Source organism: Anguilla anguilla, chromosome 7 (genome assembly GCF_013347855.1).
Source record: "Anguilla anguilla isolate fAngAng1 chromosome 7, fAngAng1.pri, whole genome shotgun sequence".
Classification (NCBI taxonomy): domain Eukaryota; kingdom Metazoa; phylum Chordata; class Actinopteri; order Anguilliformes; family Anguillidae; genus Anguilla; species Anguilla anguilla.
This window is the reverse complement of record NC_049207.1, coordinates 1,728,656-1,752,457: the sequence shown is the minus strand read 5'-3', so window position 1 is coordinate 1,752,457 and position 23,802 is coordinate 1,728,656. Positions and strand designations below refer to the sequence as shown.

The 23,802-nt window shown below is 44.2% G+C and overlaps 2 protein-coding genes across 2 annotated transcripts; one reads left to right on the top strand and one right to left on the bottom strand.

The window, feature by feature from the left end:
* Positions 1-235: 235 nt before the first annotated feature.
* tm7sf3 (transmembrane 7 superfamily member 3) lies at positions 236-12,831 on the top strand. Its single transcript, XM_035425552.1, has 12 exons — positions 236-625; positions 1,417-1,571; positions 4,371-4,521; positions 4,825-4,945; positions 5,991-6,147; positions 6,874-7,051; positions 7,254-7,340; positions 7,654-7,734; positions 10,583-10,735; positions 11,161-11,258; positions 11,513-11,675; positions 11,884-12,831. The coding sequence occupies exons 1-12, from the start codon at positions 481-483 to the stop codon at positions 12,135-12,137; spliced, it is 1,743 nt and encodes a 580-aa protein (XP_035281443.1). The 5' UTR covers positions 236-480; the 3' UTR covers positions 12,138-12,831.
* Positions 12,832-13,137: 306 nt separating this feature from the next.
* fgfr1op2 (FGFR1 oncogene partner 2) lies at positions 13,138-19,154 on the bottom strand. Its single transcript, XM_035425554.1, has 6 exons — positions 19,009-19,154; positions 17,817-17,953; positions 17,082-17,199; positions 16,512-16,654; positions 15,934-16,047; positions 13,138-15,072 (listed from the first exon to the last, which is right to left on the bottom strand). The coding sequence occupies exons 2-6, from the start codon at positions 17,949-17,951 to the stop codon at positions 14,938-14,940; spliced, it is 645 nt and encodes a 214-aa protein (XP_035281445.1). The 5' UTR covers positions 17,952-17,953; positions 19,009-19,154; the 3' UTR covers positions 13,138-14,937.
* Positions 19,155-23,802: the final 4,648 nt, after the last annotated feature.

The following is a 23,802-nucleotide window of genomic DNA, read 5'->3' as shown; positions in this document are numbered from 1 at the left end:
TGGGCACAGATAACGCTAACCTAATGAATATTTTGATGCACGTAAACAAGTTATTTGTTAAATCTGTGTTAAGCTTGAAAGGAAACATTTTGAAGAAAACATCACGCCGAAATAGGATGTCTCTCATGACATGATAGCATGTCTAGACATAAGCGACTGGCTGTTTCCTTCTTATAAGCATGGGCCACCCCCTTCACTGTGCAAAGTGTTTTGTTTTGACATCATTTGGCCTACCATGTGATAGGAAAATGGTGTGTAAATTCAGGAAGGAGCGGGCGGAAGTAGCCTGCTTTGACAGTTGCAATTTAGTGAGTTTGCGCGAGTTGCCAGTTAGTTGGGGCAAAAGGAAAGGTTTTCGCAACTGGACTAGAGCGGTGAGGTGGTGAACCAGCAAACTGTCCGGCTGTGGATGAGTGTCGCGCGAAAAGTCCTGTCTTCATGGCAACGACGTGACAGTGGCTTACGGGGGGCATTCTGAAAATGGGTACCTGTTTAAACATCAATGCAATGCGGGCATCAATACGAAAAGAGGAGACGGCGAGGGGTGCGAAAATGTCCCACTTCTGGACATTGGCTGTTATACTTTTTATTTTCACATGGGCCGGAGTACACCCCCAGGATGCAAGTAAGTTTTAAAACTGCAGCTCTGAAGGCACAAACAGCAAATCAAAGTATATCCTAATGCACAATTATAACTATTGCTCGCGGGGCGGTTCTCATCGCTGCGGGATCCGGTGGCACTTACAGTTTTGTTGCAAGTCAAAAACCGTAAGGTTTTGACAAAACCGAGGTTTGTGTGAAAGTTTCTGGAGTCATGTTACATTTCAGTTAAATTAACTTTATTTGCGTTTAATATAGCCTATCGGTTTAGCTAGAAGTTGATGCTGTTTTTGTCGTCATTATTATTATTATTATTATTATTATTATGTAATCAAACGAGCCTACACAGCTGGATGAGATCACAACCTATGCATAGGTTGAGATGCATAGCCTATCTCAAGAAGAATAACATTCGGATCAGCTCAAGCCCCGAGTCTGACAAGAGCACGATGAGTTTATTTTGCAATGCACCGTCATATCAAAAATCAGATTGTACGAGCACTTGAAGTTCCAGCCCTTAATTAATTTAATTATTTTACGGGAGCTGGACACGATTTTCGGCACTGCGCATAAGTCATGAACTTCATCTCCTGCTGGGCTTGACCCCCATATCCAATCAAACATTAATAAACATAATACTTAGAGAAATAATTCCGTAGCATGTAGCCTATTTGCATCTTGTCCGTATTTAGATTGCACTGCGTGTTAAATGACACAGCACGTGGGATGTGCACAATGTATGACAGGAGTGCTAGATTTGAGTTGGTAGCCACAGTATGCTGATGTATGTACGCATCGGGTTGTGTCCTTCTGCAGATCGCGTGGTGTTTTCGCTCGGAACCTTCCTGAACGTGACCGTTCCGCGGAACACGACCGTGCAGGCAGTGGTGTCGAGGATCCCCCGTGATATCACACACATCACCGTTCAGTTCCACACACGGAACCACAACACCACGCTGTCCTACACGCAGGTACGAACACCCCCTTCACAAGTTTTTACACATGCGCTATGTTTACTTAACACGCCCTTTCCTTTGCCAGACAGGGCTCATACCTATGGCTCATACGCTCGCATTTTTTTCCAAGGAGCACGTGTGCTACTAAATTGAAAAATTAGGAGCACACTAATGAATCCCAATTAGAAGTTGTGCCTAATTTTTTTTTCTCCAGTTAGCACACATCAATTTCCAAAAGCAAATGGTCCTAAAATGGGAGCACTGAAGAGTCCTGCAAGAATTTGTATTTTTATTTGTTTTTATTTATTTGTTTTTATTTTTTTATTTATTTATTTATTTATTTATTTATTTATTTATTTAGGAGAGCGGGACAATCCCATTTCTTGCCTCTCGCCAAATGCATGCTGGGATAAGCTCCAGCACCAGCGACATTGACCAGGAATAAGCAGGTATAGATAATGGATATGTACATGGATAATGTATTTAAGAAATTCTTGGTGACCTGTTTGGCACATTCAAAGCGCATATGACCCAGTGACTGTGTCACACGGGTCACCAAGAATTTCTTAAATACAGAATCAGTTCCGTGGTGGCGGCAATCCAAGAATCATAACAAGCTGTTCATTTATCTTAATTATAAAGCTTTTCAAGATTTGAGGGATTATTTACCCTCGTAAGCCCAGTTATGTCAGAAATAGGTATGCACGCCATGGAGAATAGAAGTCCCATATTCACGTTGTGCTATATTGCAAACGATTGCATAAAACGGGCGTGCAACAAGGGCAGATTTGTTTCAGGAGTTTGTGCCAACTTCAGCTCTTAATTATTTAAATGAGCTCAGTCGTATCTAGATCTGAAATTTATATGTGCATCAGCTACGGTTACAGACTGCAAGTGCATCCTACAGATTTTACAATGCTCAACCAGCGTAGTTTATAGAGCTGTCAAAAAACTGAAACTAAGGTAGGTGGTTGGGACAAAAACCAAGACACTGAGTTGCACCCTCCTGGCATAAGAGACATGAGCATTGTCTGAGTGAAACAATATGCTGCTGATTGCTTTGCAGTGACCAGTTACCTTTTTTAAACCTCTCTTATATATCTTATTGTAGCACACCTCCTTTATTTTTTTAAGGAGGTATTCTGCCATATTCATCTAATATTAACTGTCAACCATGTAAAATCAACATTTACAAAGGAATGGAGGCTCGGAAGTAGATCTGCAATCTGAAATGGAAGCCGAAGCGATAAGCCCTTCGTTTTTCCAGTGTATTTGCCAACCATTTTTGGAATGTGCAGCATTTAGTTTCGTGACCATTTGATACTCAGTGTTTGGCTGTGGTGAAAAATCCAGCTTGGTCTTATAATAAAGAGGCAGTTCAGTCAGGAAAACATTTCACAAGAGATCCAGTTATACGGGTCCTCATTCCTGTGGAGAGAGTTTGCCTGCTGACAGAGGCATCAGCAGAGGGAAGAGGTCATTATTTACAGAGACCTTTTTATACCCTCCCAAAAAGGCTGTGCAGACGTGTGTGTGTGCGTAACGCTCATGACCTTACTGTTATGTCTCTCAGCTGAGCTGTGCAGGGAGGATACCAGCTTGTTATTACCAGGGCTGAGACAATGTGCTGCTCTGACAGATTGGCATGGTACTCTATAGGCTGAACTCTCCAGTGAAAAGACCTGAGATGCCATGAAATGACCTCAGGGATCTGTCTTTGGGAGGAAGAGGGTTAGTTTTGACCTAATATGTAAAACCGTGTTATTGAAAGCAGAGGTCCTTTCTTTTCCACATCACTTTGTATGCTTTATAACAAGTAACCGGTGTCTGTAGTTCAGCTGAGCAGAAAGATGCAAAGCATGCTGCTTATATTATGTCAGAACTTATTCTGGGCAAGCAGCCAGCTTCTGCCTGTCCCGTCGACGGCGGTCTCGTTATCTTGTTGTGCAAGACACGAGATGTCACTGCCCCTCCTCCACGCATCTTGAGATGCCTTCTTGGCCAGGTCTCTCTTGTAAAAGAGATTCTGTCTCAATGGGACTCTCCTGGTAAAATGAAGGTTAAATAAATAAAATCTTCTTCAAACTTTCAGTTTGTATTTTTCCATCAATCAAAGGCACACTGGATTATGTCATTAAACGCACAATATTAATCAAGTCTTGGTGAAATATATACAGTATCACCCGTGCCATTTTCTTGGCCTTTATTTATTAATATAACTATAACTAATTTTCTATGACTGAGGGGTTACTGTTGGGAACAGTGATCTAATAATAATAAGAAGAAGAAGAAGAAGAAGAATAACTTCATGTGGCATCTCATATTTTACCGATAGTACGAGTTAGAGGTGGAACATTTTATGATATTCTCTGCACAAGGTGATTTGCCCCATTGTTTACTCGAGTACTGTTTTTTTTTTTTTTTTTTTTTTTTTTTTTTTGGGTGCCTCAAGCCCATTTTACAGCAGCAGACCTCTCTTTATTTCACACAGAGCACTGCGAACACAAGCAGGAAAAGCGCACGCTTTGCATTCACTGCTCATTCTCTTTTAACTGGTCAGAAAAATAGGTAAATTGAGTAGCCATGCCCAGTGCTCCCATGCTGTGTGCTTGTGACTGTGCCCATGCACCGTGCACCACTCTGGGATTCTGGGAAATGGAGTCCTGGATGGCAACATGGTGAACACGGAGCGCTCTGCTGAGAAACCTGCCCCGCGTGCCGTAGTGGCAGTGGATTACTGATGCTGTGGTTGTCGGCTCTCTTGTGGTGAAGGAGGGGCACAGACGGCGGTGCTTTCTCTGTGTCCAATGGCAGGTCCCGTCAGCAGGCTCCGCCCACACGGCAGTGGATGCTGGCCTGCTCTCCCCGCTGCTGCCTCTGCAGAGATCGCTCACCTGGTTCCTGCTGTCCCCCGACAGTGACCCTGTCGCGGGCGTGGGGGTCATCCTCCCCTACCGAGCCACAGGTGCGTGCCTTTCTCCAGTCTCACACGTCAGCCAGGGTACACACCTGTCATTTCAGAATACTGCCGTGTGCCTGCAGTCTTAAATAGTCAGACTGAATTTCACACGAGTGTCGCTTGTAAACATGGTTGTAAGTCATGCTTTGTGAGTAATTGCTGGTAGTGGTCAGTGTGGATGAGTGGGGTCGAGCGATTGGGGGATGATTGTTTGACTTGTGGGCGGAGTCTGAAGCGAGACAAGCCTGTGATACGGCAGGGGGGGGATTTGGTCACAGCACGCACGCGATGCTCGCTCTCTCCGGACAGACCCAGTTCCGGGAGGATGCAGTCTGGGAAATGACCTCGGAATCGACCCCAACGTCCACCTGAGCTACAGCCTGTATGAGACGAGCGTCCACTTTGCTGCCGCCAATACTGGATATGCCAGGTGCCTGTTAGCTCGTGTTCTCTGGTTTATAAGTAGCCACTGCGCACATTCACAGATCAGTTCAGACTGATGCTGTGTTATGGACGTGTCAGTCCAATAGTCTTTGTCCATTATCAGCCCATCCAGAGGTTATAAAATTCCTCCCCTGCCCCTCCCCTCAACACTGTCAGAATAAATGGTATGAAAACGTGCCTATAAAAGGTGAAAACATTTATCACTGGGGTGGTAAAACTGTAACCCTGGCCAGCAGTACATAATTCAGTTGAACCTTTTGTTAGAGTAATTTAGAATGCTGTATGTACAGATTATGTGTTAATATGAGTTATTAGGACAGCTGTTTGTAGCTCCAGATGCTCATCTGGACAAACACAGCTATCTCTGCCTCCTTCTGGTAAATTTCAGAGAGCCCAGAAGTCATGTGGCAGAATTCAAAATAAGGTCATGTGACAGGCAGATTCACAAGCCAGTCCTGTGACAGGGAGAAAGCACGATGCCTGATGGCTCTGACCTTCAGATTAAACTGTCTTCCTCACCAACATCCTGACGTCTAAATTTGTGCTGTAAACTTTTAAAGGATACAAAATCCATTTTAAAACAAGCTGATCGTTCACAGTGTGAACGGAACTGGTAGGAATGCCACCTTAACCTCACCCACACAGAAGGAAGTAACCCAAAAACTGTCTTATGTCTTGTGTCTTATGAAATTAGGTTTCCAGTTGTAGATGATTTTTGTGGAAAAAAGAAGATGCTACACTCACAGGGTGAACACAATGAATTGTATTCATAGCTGATGTCCACTACCCCCCAAGCTGCACCAAGGATATGGCAAAACTGCTGGCTAATTGATATTTTACAGGCCATAACTTGGGTTGCTGCTGTGTAATAAAGCAATTTCACAGCCAAAATCGATAATGTACAGTTGCTCTTTTAGCTGAACTTGTGGTGACCTAGTGTTTGTGATGACTGTTCAGCTAATTATGCACTTGCTCCCCTTGGCTCCGTCTGTGACCCCCCGCCCCCCTCCCCCCACCCGATCCATGTCCAGGGGAGCCCCTCCCCCAGCATGTGATGTCACACAGGGGCGTCTGGAGTACGAGGTCTACCAGTACTTCCTGCCGGCCGGGGACCTGTCTGAGCAGTCCCTCCTCTACCACATCCAGATAGCGGCCAACATGCGGAGCATGAAGGATCATGGGAAAATAGTGAGTGGCGTGTGAGGCTCCAGCCGTACTGTTCCTAAAGACCTGGGGGCCTGGCATGAGCCCCTCTGCTGACATACAACCTCACATTCTTTTTCAGAAAATATTCTATGAAAAGGACTCCGTATTTATATTGTGAAAATAACTTAGCGGTAATTAGCAAATACCTTCTTGATTTGATTAAAGACACAATTGCTCAACAGTCTGTAAAAAAGGGAGGAAGAATGATCTAGATTGTTTAAATTCTGCCGTTCCTTTTGGAAAAAGTGTCCTTAAAAAGTTTTTTCCTTAATTTCAGGGGACAGTTTGACAACTGTCACTTACTCTTACACACACACACACACGCACACACACACACACATACACACACACACTTAGTTATTTCCTCATTGAAACGTTTACTACAAAATCCATATAATAATTATGTAGTGCCCACAATCAAACTTTCCCACAGACTCAATCTCACACTCACTTTAAATTTCTATTTACATTATATTTGTACTGAAAAATTATATGCATCCTCTTAATAAGAATATACATAAGAAATACAAATCACAAAATGCAAAGGAGATGAGAACAGAAAGTGGTGAGTGTAATCAAAATGAGAAATACTGAATTATAAATATAAAGTAAGAATCACTCCTTCACAGATTTTCACTCATTCACACTCACTCACTCAGTAATTCACACGCACGCGCTCTCTTTCACCCCGCCTGTGTGTTCCTGCAGGTGGCGACGCTTTCTATGGCCAATGGGACGCCGGTGTCCGTTGGCTCCGCCCCAGGTCAGGGGGTCATCTACTCGGTGATCGTGCGGGACGTGGTGCTGAACACGTCCGCTAGCTACGTCCCCGCGCACACCTACGCCTGCAGCTTCTCCTCTCTGCTCGACGGCTGCCTGACACTGGGTGAGAGGGCGACGTCATCTGTCCCTCCGCTGTGCACCCCACTTACAGTACATAACGTTATTCTTTTAATCTCAGCGCTGTGTCACCCACAGTGTTGTGGGAACCCTGGCAGACTTAATCTTACAAGACTAAAAAACTTGTAATGACACTTTTTGTCTTATTATTATACCAAATTTATATTCATTTATCTTTTTTATTTCAGGAAAAATTTCCACTAAGGTGTTCTTCACACTGTGCGGTGTAGGCGGACTTTTTGTCTGTTTCTTCGGGCACCGTTTCTTCAAATGTGGTAAAATAAATAAATATATATATATATATGTATATATGTATATTCAGCACTTCCTAACACTCTAAAATGGTCACAAATAAAACCCATAAGCGTACTGCTACTGCTGTGTATTGTTATTATATTATTAGGGTTACTAAAGCATATTTTCACGTTTGTAATTTATTGCATGTGACTATCATGTCAAGTTACAGTGCACAATAATGTTTGTGGAGCCCCCACTAACATCACTCTCTCTCTCTCTCTCTCTCTCTCTCTGCCTCCCCCTCTCTCTATCTCTCTCTATCTCTCTCCCTCTCTCTCTCTCCTGTCCCAGAGCTGTTCTACATGGGATATGTATTTGGAGCTTTTGTCTTCTTCATTTTCATCACCAGAACAGCAATTCTGGACTATGACAGTGAGTGGAATTTGAATCATTCAAACTATATAATATACTGTGGAATGATTCAGTTGCAGACTCCTCATAAGAACTCCTGATGAAACCGTCAGTCACCAATTCTAATATTTCCACTGTTTTCACTACTCAAAGTTCAACTAGCTTTCAGAAATCTGCATTATCAGAATGAAAGGCGTGTCAGCTGTGGTAAAAATAGTAAAAAATGAAGAGCACTTGGCCAGTGATGACTGGTGCCTATGCTGTATTATTTGGTAAATGGTAAATGGACTGCATTTATATAGCGCTTTTATCCAAAGCGCTTTACAATTGATGCCTCTCATTCGCCAGAGCAGTTAGAGGTTAGGGGTTAGGTGTCTTGCTCAAGGACACTTCGACATGCCCAGGGCGGGGTTTGAACCGGCAACCCTCCGACTGCCAGACAATCAGTCTTACCTCCTGAGCTATGTCGCCCCGTATTTAAATGCTGCTTCTAACATGCATTGTTATAAACCTTTACGCAGTAGCCTGTGTCCTGTTTCGCCAAAATAATGACTTATTAGGCACCATTCTAAGGGAAGAAGTAGAAATCACACTTGTAAACGGGGTTGTCTTTTTTTCCCCCCAAAGTGGTTTTCTGACCTGCATTTCAATCATCCCAGTGACCTCAGTGACCTCACATCTTTCACCACAGGTGTGGTGTTATCACATGACACCTCCCTAGTCATCCACACTGATAGGTTAATTCATACTTAAGGTTTTCCAACACTTTTAGGTGCTACATTCAGACATGTGGCAGTGGCATATTTTTATAGTGCCGTGCAAATCGCTGTTTTTTTTAATCTGTGGGAAGTATCCTATACTCATAAAAAGTACAGTTATATTACCAGCACAAAAATGATGAATAGAAGGCTACTCATCATGATAATTAAATGGTTTACACCAGGTGTAGGCTAATAAAAATGAAGTAGATTAATGAATTTAATCATGGTCAACGTTTTAATAGTATCCTTTGTCATTGTTTGACAATGTTTGGTATAAATTGTCTGTATAAAGAGCCTCATCTATCTGTGTCAGCAGTTATTTGGAATGGACCAGTATCATTCTGCTTTCTGCACAATATCTTGAAAGATTTTATTGCATCTTGTCCCAGACCTCCTCCAGGGCTATTGCAATGTTGTTTTCTTGTGCAGGTAATTAGTAATTGATCATTTTGGAAGAACTGTTTTGTTTAAATCCTGGAATCTAGTCATGAGGGAGCTTTTTCAGATTAATAAATTGTCAAGGCCCTGTCTGAACAAATCAAATTTGTGTGACACCAAATATCTATGATTTATTTTAATTAATTTCTTTATTTTATCAGTGCATGATGTAAGGGACTCACTGGACTCCCGGGAAGCACATGCAGTGTAGTAAAGACTGGTAAAGATATACATAATATAATATCCAAAATATACATGCGCATGCATGTTTTTGGTAACACATTATTTTAGGTTTCACATACCAAGGGATAGGTAAGTTGGTAATGTGTTCCCAACAAATGGTTAAAATTTGTTAAATGGTTAAAATGGTTAAATCTTGACTCGAGAGCATAGTTGCGCAATTGAGTCACTTGCTTAATCCTGTTAGTGGTCATTAGGCTGTGGAAACATCCAGAAAGAGTGGTTCCTGTGTCACGGCGAACTAATAGTGAACTAAAAGTGAACTAATAGTGCTTTTTCTTCCCCAAACGAAGTCTCACGGCCTTCCGAGTCGTGGTGAACAAGAAGCGATTGACATTTACAGGGTTTTGACTTCACGGTGCATCCACGTGTCTAGTGTTCTGTTTTTTTTATTGGAGAATACCCCAGGACAGCCTCACAAGATTCAAACTCACCTGGAGTGAGCGAATGAGAGAAAGTGAGTGAGAGAGAGTGAGAGAGAGAGAGAGAGAGAGAGTGTTGTTTGTTACATCCTGACTAATTCTGCCAAAACGAGGGCAATAACTTGACCGATTTGTGAACTTCCTCTGAATCAGACGTTCATTGAAGAGCTCAACCACAGCAGCACCCATGTAAATGGACTGCATTTATATAGCGCTTTTATCCAAAGCGCTTTACAATTGATGCCTCTCATTCGCCAGAGCAGTTAGGGGTTAGGGCTTAGGTGTCTTGCTCAAGGACACTTCGACACGCCCAGGGTGGGGTTTGAACCGGCAACCCTCCGACTGCCAGACAATCGGTCTTACCTCCTGAGCTATGTCGCCCCATGTCACAATGCCTAATGAAAAATAAAAGCTGCTATATCAGATCCTCCAAAATCAGCGCAGCATCTGATTCGTTTATACACCCAATATGATGACCAGGTTTACTCCACCACAGATAAGATCATATGATCATATGAACACTATAAGGAGCCCTAATATTCATGGAGTTTGAATTTATGACTAGAATATATTGTCAGGTCATATTTTTACATCAGTAATGTAATTCCCAGGCTTTAGTGAAAATCTCGCTGGGGCTGAGGAGCGGAAATAGAGTTTGTAACCATCGGGTTGCTGGTGTAAATCACCACACCCTGCTGTTGCTGTATTCAGGAAATGCACAAAAAAAGTTTTTTGGAAATAGATTGTTACCAAAACATCTGGCCAATATATTCTGTAAAAATCGGATGCCACATAGCATGCAATATATGGAAGCTGTCCAATACACACAAACACACACGCACGCATGCACACACACACACACGCACACGCACACACACACACACACACAGAAATATGCAACATTACGTGCAGCATTACAAGTCCCGCGGTTTGTTTTTAATTAGCGTGTCACAGTGGCTCATTTGGGATTGGTTCTGTGGCTGAGCCGTGTTCCCTGGGTCCCCGCAGTCCGATTGGCCCTGACGGCGGTGATGGGCGTGGTGGGCGGAGTCCTGCTGGTGCTGAGCTGGTGGAGGTTCGGCTCGGTCATGGCGTGCGTGGTGGTGGTCGGGCTCATACTCGGGTTCCTTCTGGCTGCCATCGTCTTCTACACTCCCCTGGGTGAGTACTTACTGCTGGAGAGCGCGTTTCTGCACATTTAGCAATCAGGAGAGGTTTCCATTGAATGTTTTTTTCAATTAAAATATACACTGTTTTTATACTGTATTAGTAATTGAGTGAAGTTTCCATGAAATGTTTTTTTTATTAAAATATATTTCTATTCTAAAAGTTTGTTTATTATTGATGATGTTCTCATTTGATGCCGCCTATTAATGCAGACAAAGTGGGGATACGGGGTGAGGATACAAGTTCAATGTCGCTTAACAGGAAGAGTCATATAGTATCAATATCACATAATGCAGTAAATCTCATCGAAGTTGGCCACCGTGCTTCACACAGGTGAAGTAAATCTTCTCTAAAATGGCCACCGTGCTTCACACAGGTGAAGTAAATCTTCTCTAAAATGGCCGCCGTGCTTCCTGCAGGTGACTTGGCGGTCTTCCGCTCGGCGGTGGTCTTCTGGGTGACCTTCAGCTGCATCATGGTGCTGGTGCCTCTGTTCTTTGTGCGCTGGCCGAGAGAGGTAGGGTCACCTCACCCCCCACCCCCCCACCCCCCCACCCCCTCCCCAAAAAAAAAATCAACCCCAAACCCACTCCCCACACACCCCGCGCCCCACAATCATGTCTGCTTAATCCAGCACATGCCCCAAACCCAGACCCAGCACACCCCGCGCCCCACAGTGGGCAAAATTAACCTGTTCCAGCGTATGCCCCAAACCGCGTGCCCCGCAGTGACTGCTCAGTGATATCATATGGCCATATTTGTCTCCCCCAGGGGAACATAGTCAGCTGTGGTGTCGCTGGGGCCTACGCGGTCGTGTTGGCGGTGAACGCGTACGTGTACACCAGCCTGTCCTACATCACTCTGGACGTCCTGAAGCGCTTCCTCAACACCGGCTTCAGCAGAGACCTCGTCACTGGGCCCCTGCGGGACGTGGGTGAGAGAAGGGAAACCCCGCACTCTGCTCTTCAGCGCTCCTGTTTATTACCCTGCACTATCTGTGATATTAATGTAAAGTGTAGAGTCGTAACTCTGCTGAATATGATTGGGTTTTTCCTGTGCCTGATGTTTTACATGGCAGTACTGCATTAGCTGCAGTGAGCAGACACATGCTGACGTCATCTCTGGTTGTGTCCCGCCCTCAGATTTTGGGATGATGACGGTGTGGGTGGTGCTGGGCGTGAGCGGGATCATCCTGCAGCTGTACCGGGAGCGCGAGCGCCCCTTCTTCCCCCCGAGCCCGTACGTCATGTGGAGTCAGGCCAGGGAGCGCCGCAAAACCAACGTGTTGGACCCCAGCCACCACGTCCCGCCGCTGCCGGGGCGGGTCCGGGCGCAGGTGCGGGGGCTTTTCCGAAAAAGCGAACCGGCAGAAGAGCAGACACCCCTCCTGCTGTGACTCCACCCCTGAGCCGGTCGATGCCCCGCCTCCTGCTGTGACTCCACCCCTGAACTGGGCAATGCCCCGCCTCTTTCTGTGACTCCACCCCTGAGCTGGGCGATGCCCCACCTCTTTCTGTGACTCCACCCCTGGGCCGGTCGATGCCCCACCTCCTGCTGTGACTCCACCCCCGAGCCAGTCAATGCCCCGCCTCCTGCTATGACTCCGCCCCTGAGTTGGGCTACACCCCTCCTCCTGTGACTGCACCCCTGAGTCAGGTGATGTCCTCTAGCGGAACTGGTGGACGTCCCACCCGCAGACAGGACTGCGTGGGTGAGCTGCTTTTCGGTTGGTTGGTGGAGCCTCTGGCATCTGCAGCCTACACAGCAGGCCTGGAGCAGAGGGGCAGGAGCAGCAGGCCAGGGTATCCTGCGCTGGGCCTGTCCGGGATCGATCGATCGAAGAGTCGCACGCGCACGCCACCGAGATGGCTCGGTGTTTTTTCGTTTTTTATTTATTACAAATAATCAGCATTATGCCCCTGGGCGTGTGGCTTCTTGCCGTAAAACTGCTAACCTCTGACCTCACGGAGAGCCAGCGGGCTTGTGGCGTGTCCGTTTTGTCTGCTCCAGTCTTTCTGCAAGCACAACGTGCCAGAACACAAGCTCTCTATCCTATTAAAACAAAAGCCATTTTTAAAGCAACGCTTTAACACTTAAGTATTGTGTTTTCTCTTAAGAGGTGTACCATTAATGTTTTTTTTTTCTGCAGTGTGATAATACTGTTAACAAATTAACAACAGAAGTAAAGCTGTAGCTTAATTTCAAATTTTGCCCCTTTGATAAACCACTTGAATCGTATGTAGTGTTCATGCATTTCCGAACACGTTTGTTCAGCTGGTGTTAGCTTTTGAGAGCTGCCATCCTTCAGATAGTCAGCACTCAACATAAAATCAAAGTATCAGTAGAATAGGAGTGGAACCATTTGTTGGACACCAAAGTAAACGCCCACACACCTGTCAAGTCCTGTCAACTTTATTGACATATTTCACATAGCATTCATCAACTTGGAACCAAAACCGCTCAATAAAAAGTTCAGGTCTAGCAGTCCTTGAAAGAATATTTATGAAAACTCATGTACAACTTAAAACTTTAATCTGCCGGGTGGCTCCTTTAATGTGTTATTTTTTAAAAATAAAACGATGCAACCACAAATCCTGAATTTCTTCTGGGAATAAACTAAGACCAGCTTAATGGATGAAGTTGTGCCAAGAAGCCTCAGTAGAGCTGTTTGCGTGTTTTGTGGCTCACTGCAAATGGCTGAATGCTGACTCCTGAATATGTGGAGCAGTGGTAAGGGCAACAGACCAAAGGGAGGCGGGTTTGGAAACCGATGTGGGGCACTGACAGTTGAGCCACTGAATGAATTACGTTGGCTCGTATGTTTTCATTACGTATCCAGCTGTAAAAATGGACACTGATGTACACACGTCAGCAGGGTGCTGCTGTACACACGACAGCAGGGTGCTGCTGTACACACGTCAGCAGGGTGCTGCTGTACACACGTCAGCAGGGTGCTGCTGGACACACGTCAGCAGGGTGCTGCTGTACACACGTCAGCGGGGTGCTGCTGTACACACGTCAGCAGGGTGCTGCTGACTGATGAAAGCACACGAGGCGTCTTCGCTTCACAAGCAGCGCTTGCTGTTAACCAGAAGGAAGACGCTCACAGGTGCGACAGGCGCGACTCTTACATTAACCTGGGTCCACCTGCCACTCGTTGTCTTACATTTTAAGCTCAACCCGTGCTTTTTACAGGAGTACAGGAGGACACGGGAGAGGGGTAGCCACAGATGAATACAGGAGTTTACCACTCAGATATGGACAGATTAAGAGACTCTCTGAGGTGAGAAAAAATAACATCCACATTAGATAAGACATAAGACATGAGAAAAATTATTTGTGAATGTAAACACAAGTTGGCACTCAATAAAAGATTTGAATCCGCCATTTCCTCGTTAATAACAATGGAGCCTGCCCTGAGTGGTGGGAAGTAAGCTTCATTGACCCACGCAGGGTGGAGCTACATTATGTTATCCGTTACCCCCGTCAACCAATCAAAAGCCTTCCCACTGCAAAACAACTATCGAGACTTGCTTAAAATACGTAATTGCTCCATACATTCTATGGTTCAGGAAGCTTCCTCTGAAAAAACTACGATTGGTGTTCCAACCCACTTCAGCAGCACGTGATGAGTGGCCATCCGTTGCTTGTGTTTTGAGGGAGGCCAGGCTCCCTGACGTGGAGAAACCCAGCGGAACTGGACAGGGTGCCAGTGAGGAGCTTCCACAGGTCTATGTGCATCTGAGGGAAACGGAGTTGAAGACTTCAATCCTCTGGTGTTTGCTCTAGTATGAGTGACTTCACCTCTGGTAGGTGTGGCTACCCTTTTGGGTGTGGTTTCTGAAACAGTGGGTGTGGCCTCTGACCTGGTGGGTGTGGTTTCTGGCCTGGTGGGTGTGTGGGTAGGGTTGTAAGTGAGGTGGGCGTGGTTATCAGTGTGTGGGACGTGGTTATCAGTGTGTGGGGCGTGGTTATCTGTGTGATGGGTGTAGTTATCAGAGTGGTGGGTGTGGTTATCAGAGTGGTGGGCGTGGTTATCAGAGTGGTGGGCATAGTTATCTGTGTGGGGGGCGTGGCTCCAGCTCTTGCACCGGCTGAGGTCAGTGTGTGTGGGTAATTATGGTGGGCGTGGTTATCAGTGTGGGGGCGTGGTTATCAGTGCGGTGGGTGTGGTTATCAGTGTGGGGGGCGTGGCTCTAGCTCTTGCGCAGGCTCAGGTCCGCGCTGGTGACCAGGCCAGACAGAGAGGTGGTCTCAGACGTGTCCTCCTTCAGCAGTAGGAACGCCTCCCGACTAATACCCAGGAGCTCCCGTAGACCCCTGTTCTCCAACTGCACGGGGGGGGGGTGGGGGGTGGAGAGGGGGAAAGAGAGAGGGAGAGAGAGAGAGAAAGAGGAGACAAGGCCTGTGACACAACATAAGGGCCCACCGCCTGTTAAAGCTAGCATGTGTTAGCCTGGCTGTGTTGGTTGCGGTGGGTGGTGGAGTCGTCCCCACAATGCACCATGAGGTCTTGTGTCTCCTGCCACGCTGTTGTTCTTTATCGTACAGATTCTGTCCATGAACAGCTGCTCCCAAACACAAAGACTCTCCCTGAGAATCTCATGTCTAATTTCATGAGCAGGACCACTCTGGAGCTGTAGAAGAGGCGCGATGCTAAAATTAGCCGTCAAACCCGACCTTGCTCGGAGCACGACTCACTTCAGGGGGCGGAGCTGGATGAAGCCCTTCCACCTGCTCGGCTATTTTAATCACAACTGACCAAAACCATCCGTTCAGACACATTTTCTGCAACGCGGTTTCACACCGGTTTCAATATTACAGTCCTACACATGGCAGGTGTTCCTGCATATCCATACAAGTGACACTAATTCATTCTAAGTGTGTTCAGCTTGGAAATGGACAAACCTACATAATATGAAAACAATATGTCCTCCCACACACAAGTGGGTTTCATACCTTAAAGCAGAATACGACCTGATCTTTAACCCTAACTGCAGTTCTCTTTATTTCCTTAGTTGTATTGCTACTAATTTTTGCTTGTCCTGCTTTTAAACATTTTTTCGGTGTTTACCATACTGTATTTTCCATGTTATATTCTTGCTTTAAAGTGGGTTCAAGTCACTCTTTGAAAGTTTAATTTATTATTGTTGGAGTTTGAAAGTCCTCTGATTTTTTGGGCGGTAGCTCACCTCTAAGTGTCCGATCCGCTCCTCGTCCTGACACACCTTGTCCTCGTCCAGCTCGATGGCCTTCTTCATCACCACGGCCATCTCGTGGATCTTATCTATATGGGCCTGCAGTTCCTGAGAGGGGGTCACAGTAATGTATGAGTGTGTAAACGAGTAATGTATGAGTGTGTAAACGAGTAATGAATGAGTGTGTAAATGACTAATGCGTGAGTGAGTAAACGAGAATGTGAAACTTGTGCTTGTGTGTGTGACTGGCGACGGCGAGTCATTTCCTGCAAAAAATGTGTCCAAAATTATCAACAGCAGACTATCAATCTCCTATAATCTCCACCATATACAGTAGAGTGATAATGTACAGTTCATAGACTACGGGTAAGGGTAGCTCATAGGGTAAGGGTAGCTCATAGGGTACGGGTAGCTCATAGGGTACGGGTAGCTCATAGAGTACGGGTAAGGGTAGCTCATAGGATAAGGGTAGCTCATAGGGTACGGGTAGCTCATAGGGTACGGGTAGCTCATAGAGTACAGGTAAGGGTAGCTCATAGGATAAGGGTAGCTCATAGGGTAGGGTATCTCACAGTAGTGTGCTGCTCCTTCAGCTGGGTCATGATCACCGGGTCGTCCCTCTTGCTGGCGATCAGCAGCCGGAACACCTGCTCCCGGTACTTGCTCATGATCAGCTCCAGCGCCGACTGGTGCTCCTCCAGAGAGGTGCGGAGTTCTGCAGGAAAACCCGGGAAGACAAGGGGAAACACGGAAAACCAGAAAAACAAGGGGAAAAGAGGGGAAACAGGGTCATCCTCTGTCCTCTGCTTTACTCTCTCTGAGCTTGAAACATTAAAGACGTTTGGGTTGGATTTACTAAGACCTTGTAGCACGCACATAACTTTTTAGCACATGCAATACCAGTAACATGACCAATGATTGACTGGTCATGGTATTTGCTTTGCACCAATCACTGGTTGTGTTACTGGTTTCGCGTGCACTAAAACGTTTTGCAAGCGCCATTTGTGTTCTCAGAAATGGCGCCAGAAGAATTAGAATCAACAAGACTCCAAAGGAACAGCCCACTGGGAGCCACTAGTCATGTGGGTGGTGACGCCTGGTTCCAGACGTCAGGACGTCCCTTCGGCACCCCGCCTGCACACCTGTGTTCTCCTGCTGCAGCTCTCGGATCTGCCGGTTCTCCTGCTGGATTCCCATCACCAGCGTGGACCGCGGCCGGTGCCGGGCGGCCCGGTTCAGCTCCTGGATCTCCTCCTGGTACTGCATCATACCGGACAGACAATTAACTGGGCTCAGTGTTATCAATCAGAGAACACCAGATTTAGGCTAATTATTGAGGTGGGGGGTGGGGGGGGGGGGGGTAATAAGCAAAGTGGGAGAAGTTCATACAAACAAGGACTAACAGTGTATGAGGGAGATAACCTTTATAACATCTATTGAAATGATACTGGTCATTCCTCTAATCCATATTTCATTCAATGACAATGAAAAATTGTGGTGTGTTCAATGTAGTCTCTCCTGGTTTGTAATTATATGCTGCAACAGGGATAGTAGGATAGTTTTTCGCACTTTGTTGCTCAGTTCTGCCAATTTATTAAGAGTCTCAGCCCAAATAGTCTGAATTATTAAACACTGAGTACTGACAGCACGTGGTCACGTGCACTTGTATGAGGTAGTAAGTAGGTAGCAAATTGGGGTTCCTGTACATATAAAAACAGAAATATCTGGCACTTCAGGAACAGGGTTGCTTATTGCATGAGCCACAACGTCAGTGGGGGCTTTCACACAATTCTCTTTGAGTGGATAGTTGAATAGGAATATAAATAATCCAGAGCGGTTTCATATTCAATGACCATGAGCAGCCACTTCTCACAAACCTGTTTCATAGCTTCCACCCGCTTGCTCAGGAAAGTCGTCTGCTCGATCAGAACCTCTGCCGCATTATCGTGGTCCCGTAATCTCTCCACCAGCGATTTGGCATCGGCCAAAACCTTTTCTATTGTACAAGTCATTCCTGAAACATAGACACATTACAGAAAACCCGTAAACAACAACAACACGTCACATAATTTTAACTAATTTCACCCGGCAACTTAGTTAGGAGAAAAAAAAACACATGGTAATTGGCTGTCTGAACTTCGCTAAAAAGTATCCACAAATTCAATTGGGATCCGTTCTTACCGACCAGAAAAAGTTTATTTACCCTAACCTCCCAGTGTCGTAAAATGACTACACCGTTACCACATGCTTTACCTCAAAATGGAGTTAGCTATTATCCGGTGTATATTTATTTCTGTGGGAGGCAGCTAGGGACATTGAATATCAGTTCAGTGTTTTCACACCGTAAGACAAAACTCGGAAACCTAATTACAACATTCTAACTAGCTGACAATCAATAAAGCAGTCTTCAGAATAACCGTTGTAGCTACGTTTCGTCATCCAACTATATATGATAGTTACTAAATACTGCAGCTAATACACTTCCATTTATATTTAACCAGGAATCTGCCAAGAGATACTATAGCTATCATCTAGACATAGCTACAGTAGGTTTATACAATTCATCTGCTGTGAACAGTCATAACGCTTTGTAACGTTAGCTGAAATACGCTGGGTAATTGGCTACTAACTGACTATTAACATTGTTTTTGAACACATAGAAACCAGACAAAATTCTTTATTTTTCAGAATGACCCAGAGCTGTTCAATGACTAGCTAGACAGGCTAGCGTTATTCAACAACTGTAATCCCTAGCTATTTTGAAATCTACTAAGGTTATACATGTCAGCAAGCAAGATATTGGCAGGTCAATACAATGGACAGCAATTACAGTACGGCTATCGAATGCTATCTTTTCATATAGCTAGCTGAAATGTCACTGAGTTATAAATATGCTAGTCTACCTTAGCTATTGTGACAGCTGAACTACCAGCTAACTAAACATTCCCTGGTTTGCTTAATGTCTAATACGACGTTTACTAATTCGAACACGAGGATGTTGTTTTCGCGTTATAATGCATTAGCCTAGCTTTGTACCTTGCTAGCAATTTTAAATTTAATCTTTCATACCTTATCTGGAACTCGCACTCGAAATCCATCAGCACGGAAACATGTAAACTTCCTGTTAAGCAGACCAGAACGTCAAATTAGAAATCCTTAACTGCTAACGAGATTACTGTCTTTACTGTAGTTCCTGACTACCAAGAATGAGTTCCGGTTAGTAAAAAGTATTCGTTTCGCTGAAGATACGGTCAGATGGCGGAGTTACTTCATAAAAGACAAGCACATAAAATGCCATCTTGGTACTTTAGAGAACCTTTGGTCACGGGGTCATTATGGGATTTGAAGTTAGATAATTTTAAAATCAAATGTGCAGTTGAATTGTAGTCTGTCTCAAGAAGACTCTTTGCGCTCAAACTTTACAAACGAGCATGTACATAGAACTGTACGTACCTTGCTTTGGCCATTAGGTCTGCTAACTGAACGTAATACTGCACAGAATACAAACGAGAAAACGGAAATAAAAGTAATGCCATACACCTAGCATCTGCCTGCGCAAAGGTAACATCTTCACTTGTTACTGCATATTGCACGTCTAGCATGAGGGAGGATGAATGAGCTGCTCAACATGAGCTGTTCCCCTCTGCTGTAACTGTGGCCTCGTTGTGCAAAATGTAACAATTAATTGTCAGAACAGTGTTATGCTAAAATCTTCTGAGACCATTTCCATTGCCAAGCTATTACAAATAGCTGTTGATATGAAATTTCAATATCTCACTTTGTATATTATGCCTGCAGTGGCTGTTCCATCCAACTTGGTTATCCTCTTCTCAATAAGCCAAATCTAGATAACTACAGACCTATTTTCCTTTCCGTTCTTCAATATTATAAAAACCTTTTTCTAATTGCAGAAGGAATAGTCAGTAGAAATCTAATAAAGAAATGGTGGACAGTTTCTAGTGTCTTCCTCGTGTCCTAGCATGTTTTTTATTTTTATTTATTTATTTATTTATTATTTTTTTGGTGGACTTATATTTGTTTGTTTATCATGAAAACAACTAAATACAATTAACAAGTACAGGTTTACACATCAGTCGAGTTCACTTACCTGGAAAAGCTTACTAAAACAGCAGGAATATATGAACATCAGGTTCAATTTGGTTTCCATATGATTTGGAAATCTGCATGTTGTTTTCACAACCTGCCTCTAGAGCGCAGACAAAACCTTGTCAACAGAAATATTTTTCAGAGTTTTCCAGCGTTAAACCAGGGTAAGGCAAAGAGGGCCACTTCTGTTTCTGATTTATGCTCTTTATTATTTAATTACCTTAATTACCTTGCATTACTTTAATTACTTCAATACTAAATAATTTATGTGATCTGAAATGTTTGCTAAATTAATAGATATATTCATGAATGGCAGGTGTGCTTCTCACAATGACAGATCAATAAGAAGTCCTGAAATATTACTGCTACCACTACTGCTACTACTACTACTATTACTAATAATAATAATAATAATAATAATAATAAAGGTAATGAACTGAGAAAGTCATTTTCAAGCTCCTTGATTAGAGATTTTATGTCATTTTCATGACATGGTTTTACACCATTAAATAGAAATTATATTTGTAGTTTTCTGACTGAAGAGAAGCTATAAATATACAGTGTATCACAGACCATTGTCTTTTATGGAGGAGCAAGTTGAGAGGCCTAAATTAAATAACATGGATACCAACCCACTTTCAATAAGACATGCATTTTAATGTGGTGTTTGACACATTGATGGATGTATTTGTTCATTAACAGAACTAGGAGTTGAGCTGCGTAATCAGGTAATCTCTCATTTAAATATCCCCTCATCGATGTCATGTCTTTTATGGCAAGATGGTAAGAATCCTCCATAGCTTCCTTTCAGCTCATAGTCTGGCCCCTGTATCCTCCTAAATAGGCATGCCTAAGTGAGACTCCTCGGTCCCACGTTGATTCTGATCCCAGCATCAGACACTCAGTCCCATCATCTGGAGTCTAAACAGTATTCATTAATATCTCACACATTATATCAGCCCTAGACTCTGATTGGGAATATTTCAGACTCATGAGCGTTGAGTTTGAGTCAGACAGCACTGAGCCCCTCAGCAGCCTCCCTCTCTCTACCCACAGTAAAGCTCATAAAACTGCTGTCATTTCTCCTGTGTGCACAGACAGATCGTCCTTCGTTCCCTTCCTCTCTTTGTTTTTCAAAATCAAGCACAAAGAACGCCACGCTCCAATCTATCATTGTTGCTCTTACACGCGTCCGTATATATCTGTAAATATCCATAATGTCTGTTGTTAACATAAGAGTGTGCGGTTTCTTTGTTTAAAATGACATCTCTATCTTTCTTTCTCCCCTCCTGTAATTCAAAACCCAGTGCCAGCTCAAACAACCATAGAGATGCCAGAGGGAATGCTAGTGTTGGACTTACAGCTATTTCTCAAAATACCCATCCTATTTGTCTTTTTCTTAATAGATCAACCAAAGATTAATCAGAACTCCTTTGTTGCTTTAGCAGTATGTTTGGGATCATTGTCTTGCTGTAGGATGAAGCGTCGTCCATTTGGCGCCATTTGCTTGAACTTGAGCAGATAAGATGTTTCTGTACATTTCTATCAGCACACTGCTATCAGCAGTTACATCATCAGTGCAGACCAGTGAGCCAGTACCTGTGACAGCCACACATGCCCAAACCGCAACACCTCCATCACAATATTTCACAGATGAGGGGGGATCTTGGGCAGTTGCCTTTGTCCTCCACACTTTGCTCTTGCCATCACTCTGATCCAAGTGATCCAAGAATCCTGGTCTCTTCTGTCCACAAGACCTTTTTACAGAAATCTGCAGGCTCTTTTATGTACTTAGCAAAACCGTAACCTGACCATCCTGTTTTTGCGACAAACTAGTGGTTTGCCTCTTGCAGTTTGCTTCTGTTTTTGAAGTTTTCTGCAGACGGTAGTCCCTGACATGTCCACACCTGCCCCCTGAAAAGTGTTTCTGATCTGTCAGACAGATGTAGAGGTCTTGCTTAACCTACCGGGCCCTTTGGGATTACTGAGCTGGCCAGTACTTTTTAATGTTCTTCCAAACAGTTGATTTTCGTAAGCCAAGGTTTGGACTATGTGTCTGACTGGTTTTTTCTTAGTTCCCATACTCATAATGACTTCCTTGACTTTTATTGGCACAACACAGCAATACAAGCCTATAATCAAGACTTGGATACTAAAAGCTCTCATCTCTGCACTAAGGAAGCAACTAATCAAACCTCACTAATCAGAAACACCTGTGAAGCAATTTGTCCCAAGTATTACGGTGCCATGAAATGGGAGGAGGGGGCAGGCTATGTATAAAAAGTGCTGTAATTTTTACATGGTGAAACCAAAATAAAAAAACACCCTTTAATAAAAAAAGAGAAGCTTCACTTTAACCACAGGTAAATTGTGGAGTACAGAGCCAATGCAACAAAAAAACTGTCTTTGTTTCAAACATTGTGGAGGGAACATTATATGGTCTTTAGTGATATCCTATCTGCTCCCCAATCCTTTCCTATCAGACATTTCATAACACTTCTTCCATTTGTCTGTGATACTCTGTATGTGTTGCCCATTTGAGTCTCCTATCAAATCACAGTCCTAAAAATATAAAACTAGCCACGCTTTCTAGTTCCCTTTCACATGTATGTCTCATTTAAAACATGTAGTTTCTCCTGAAAAAAGAGTGTTTTGATTTTCTCTACAAATTAACCCACTAGAACCTAGTAAAACAACTAGAATCCAAACAAACTAAATTAAAACACTTGTTTGAGACCTAAAATGTACACATGGAAGTGTACAGTGATGAGCTTGGAGCCTGCGGTAAGCTTGTTGCAGACCTTTTTCTGTCCGTATTCGTAGATGCTTGCCTGTGATAGGTCTTTTATTTATAGGACTGAAGGGGTTCTTACGGAATGAGAACTCGCCAGTGCCCAGAGAACATGTCTATTCACGCACCCTCGCCCGGTGAAGCACCGTAGTGCCCTCGCGGTCCTGCACTGAGAAGCACGTCCAGATCATCGGCAAAAACCCGCACAGAGAACCTCCACCAGCCATGAATTTTTAAGGCTCACGTCTGAATTTTTAAAATATCCTGCATTTTTAAAGGCTGCTGTTGAAATAATGATGAGAGTGTGTAGTTCTCTTAAAAAAAAAAAAAATAAATTAAAAAAAAACCATCGTCCGAAATGGTCGGGAATTTGTTTAAAGTGAAAGGAAAGGGGAGAAGGGATGTGGCAGTCTATGTGATGGATAGCGTGTTCGTTTGCCTGTCTGTGCGAGTGTTCTTGTGTGTGTGTGTATGGGTGTGTGCACGTGTGTGTGTGTGTGTATATGTGTGTGTGTGTGTGTGTGAGTGTGTGTGTGTGTATATGCGTGCATGTGTGTGTGTGTGTATATTCGTGTGCGTGTGTGTATATACGTGTGTGTGTGTGAGTGTGTGTGTGTATATGCGTGTTTGTGTGTGTGTGTGTGTATGCGTGTGTGTGTGTGTGTGAGTGTGTGTGTATATGCGTGTGTGTGTGTGTGTGTGTATATACGTGTGTGTGTGTATATGCATGTGTGTGTGTGTGTGTGTGTGTGTGTGTGTGTGTGTGTGTGTGTGTGTGATGATGCTACAGATAGCAGGCCGTCTAACCCCAGCATCCCAGTCGTGGTTTTCTCAGACACAACCTCTCCAACCCCGATGGCAGCCTCACAGAGAGCGGGGACGTCAATATTTAATTGGCTCTCAGTCCTAGAAACCAGCTCCATATCAGAGGGGGGGTGGGGTGGGGGGGGGAGCGGGGGGTACAG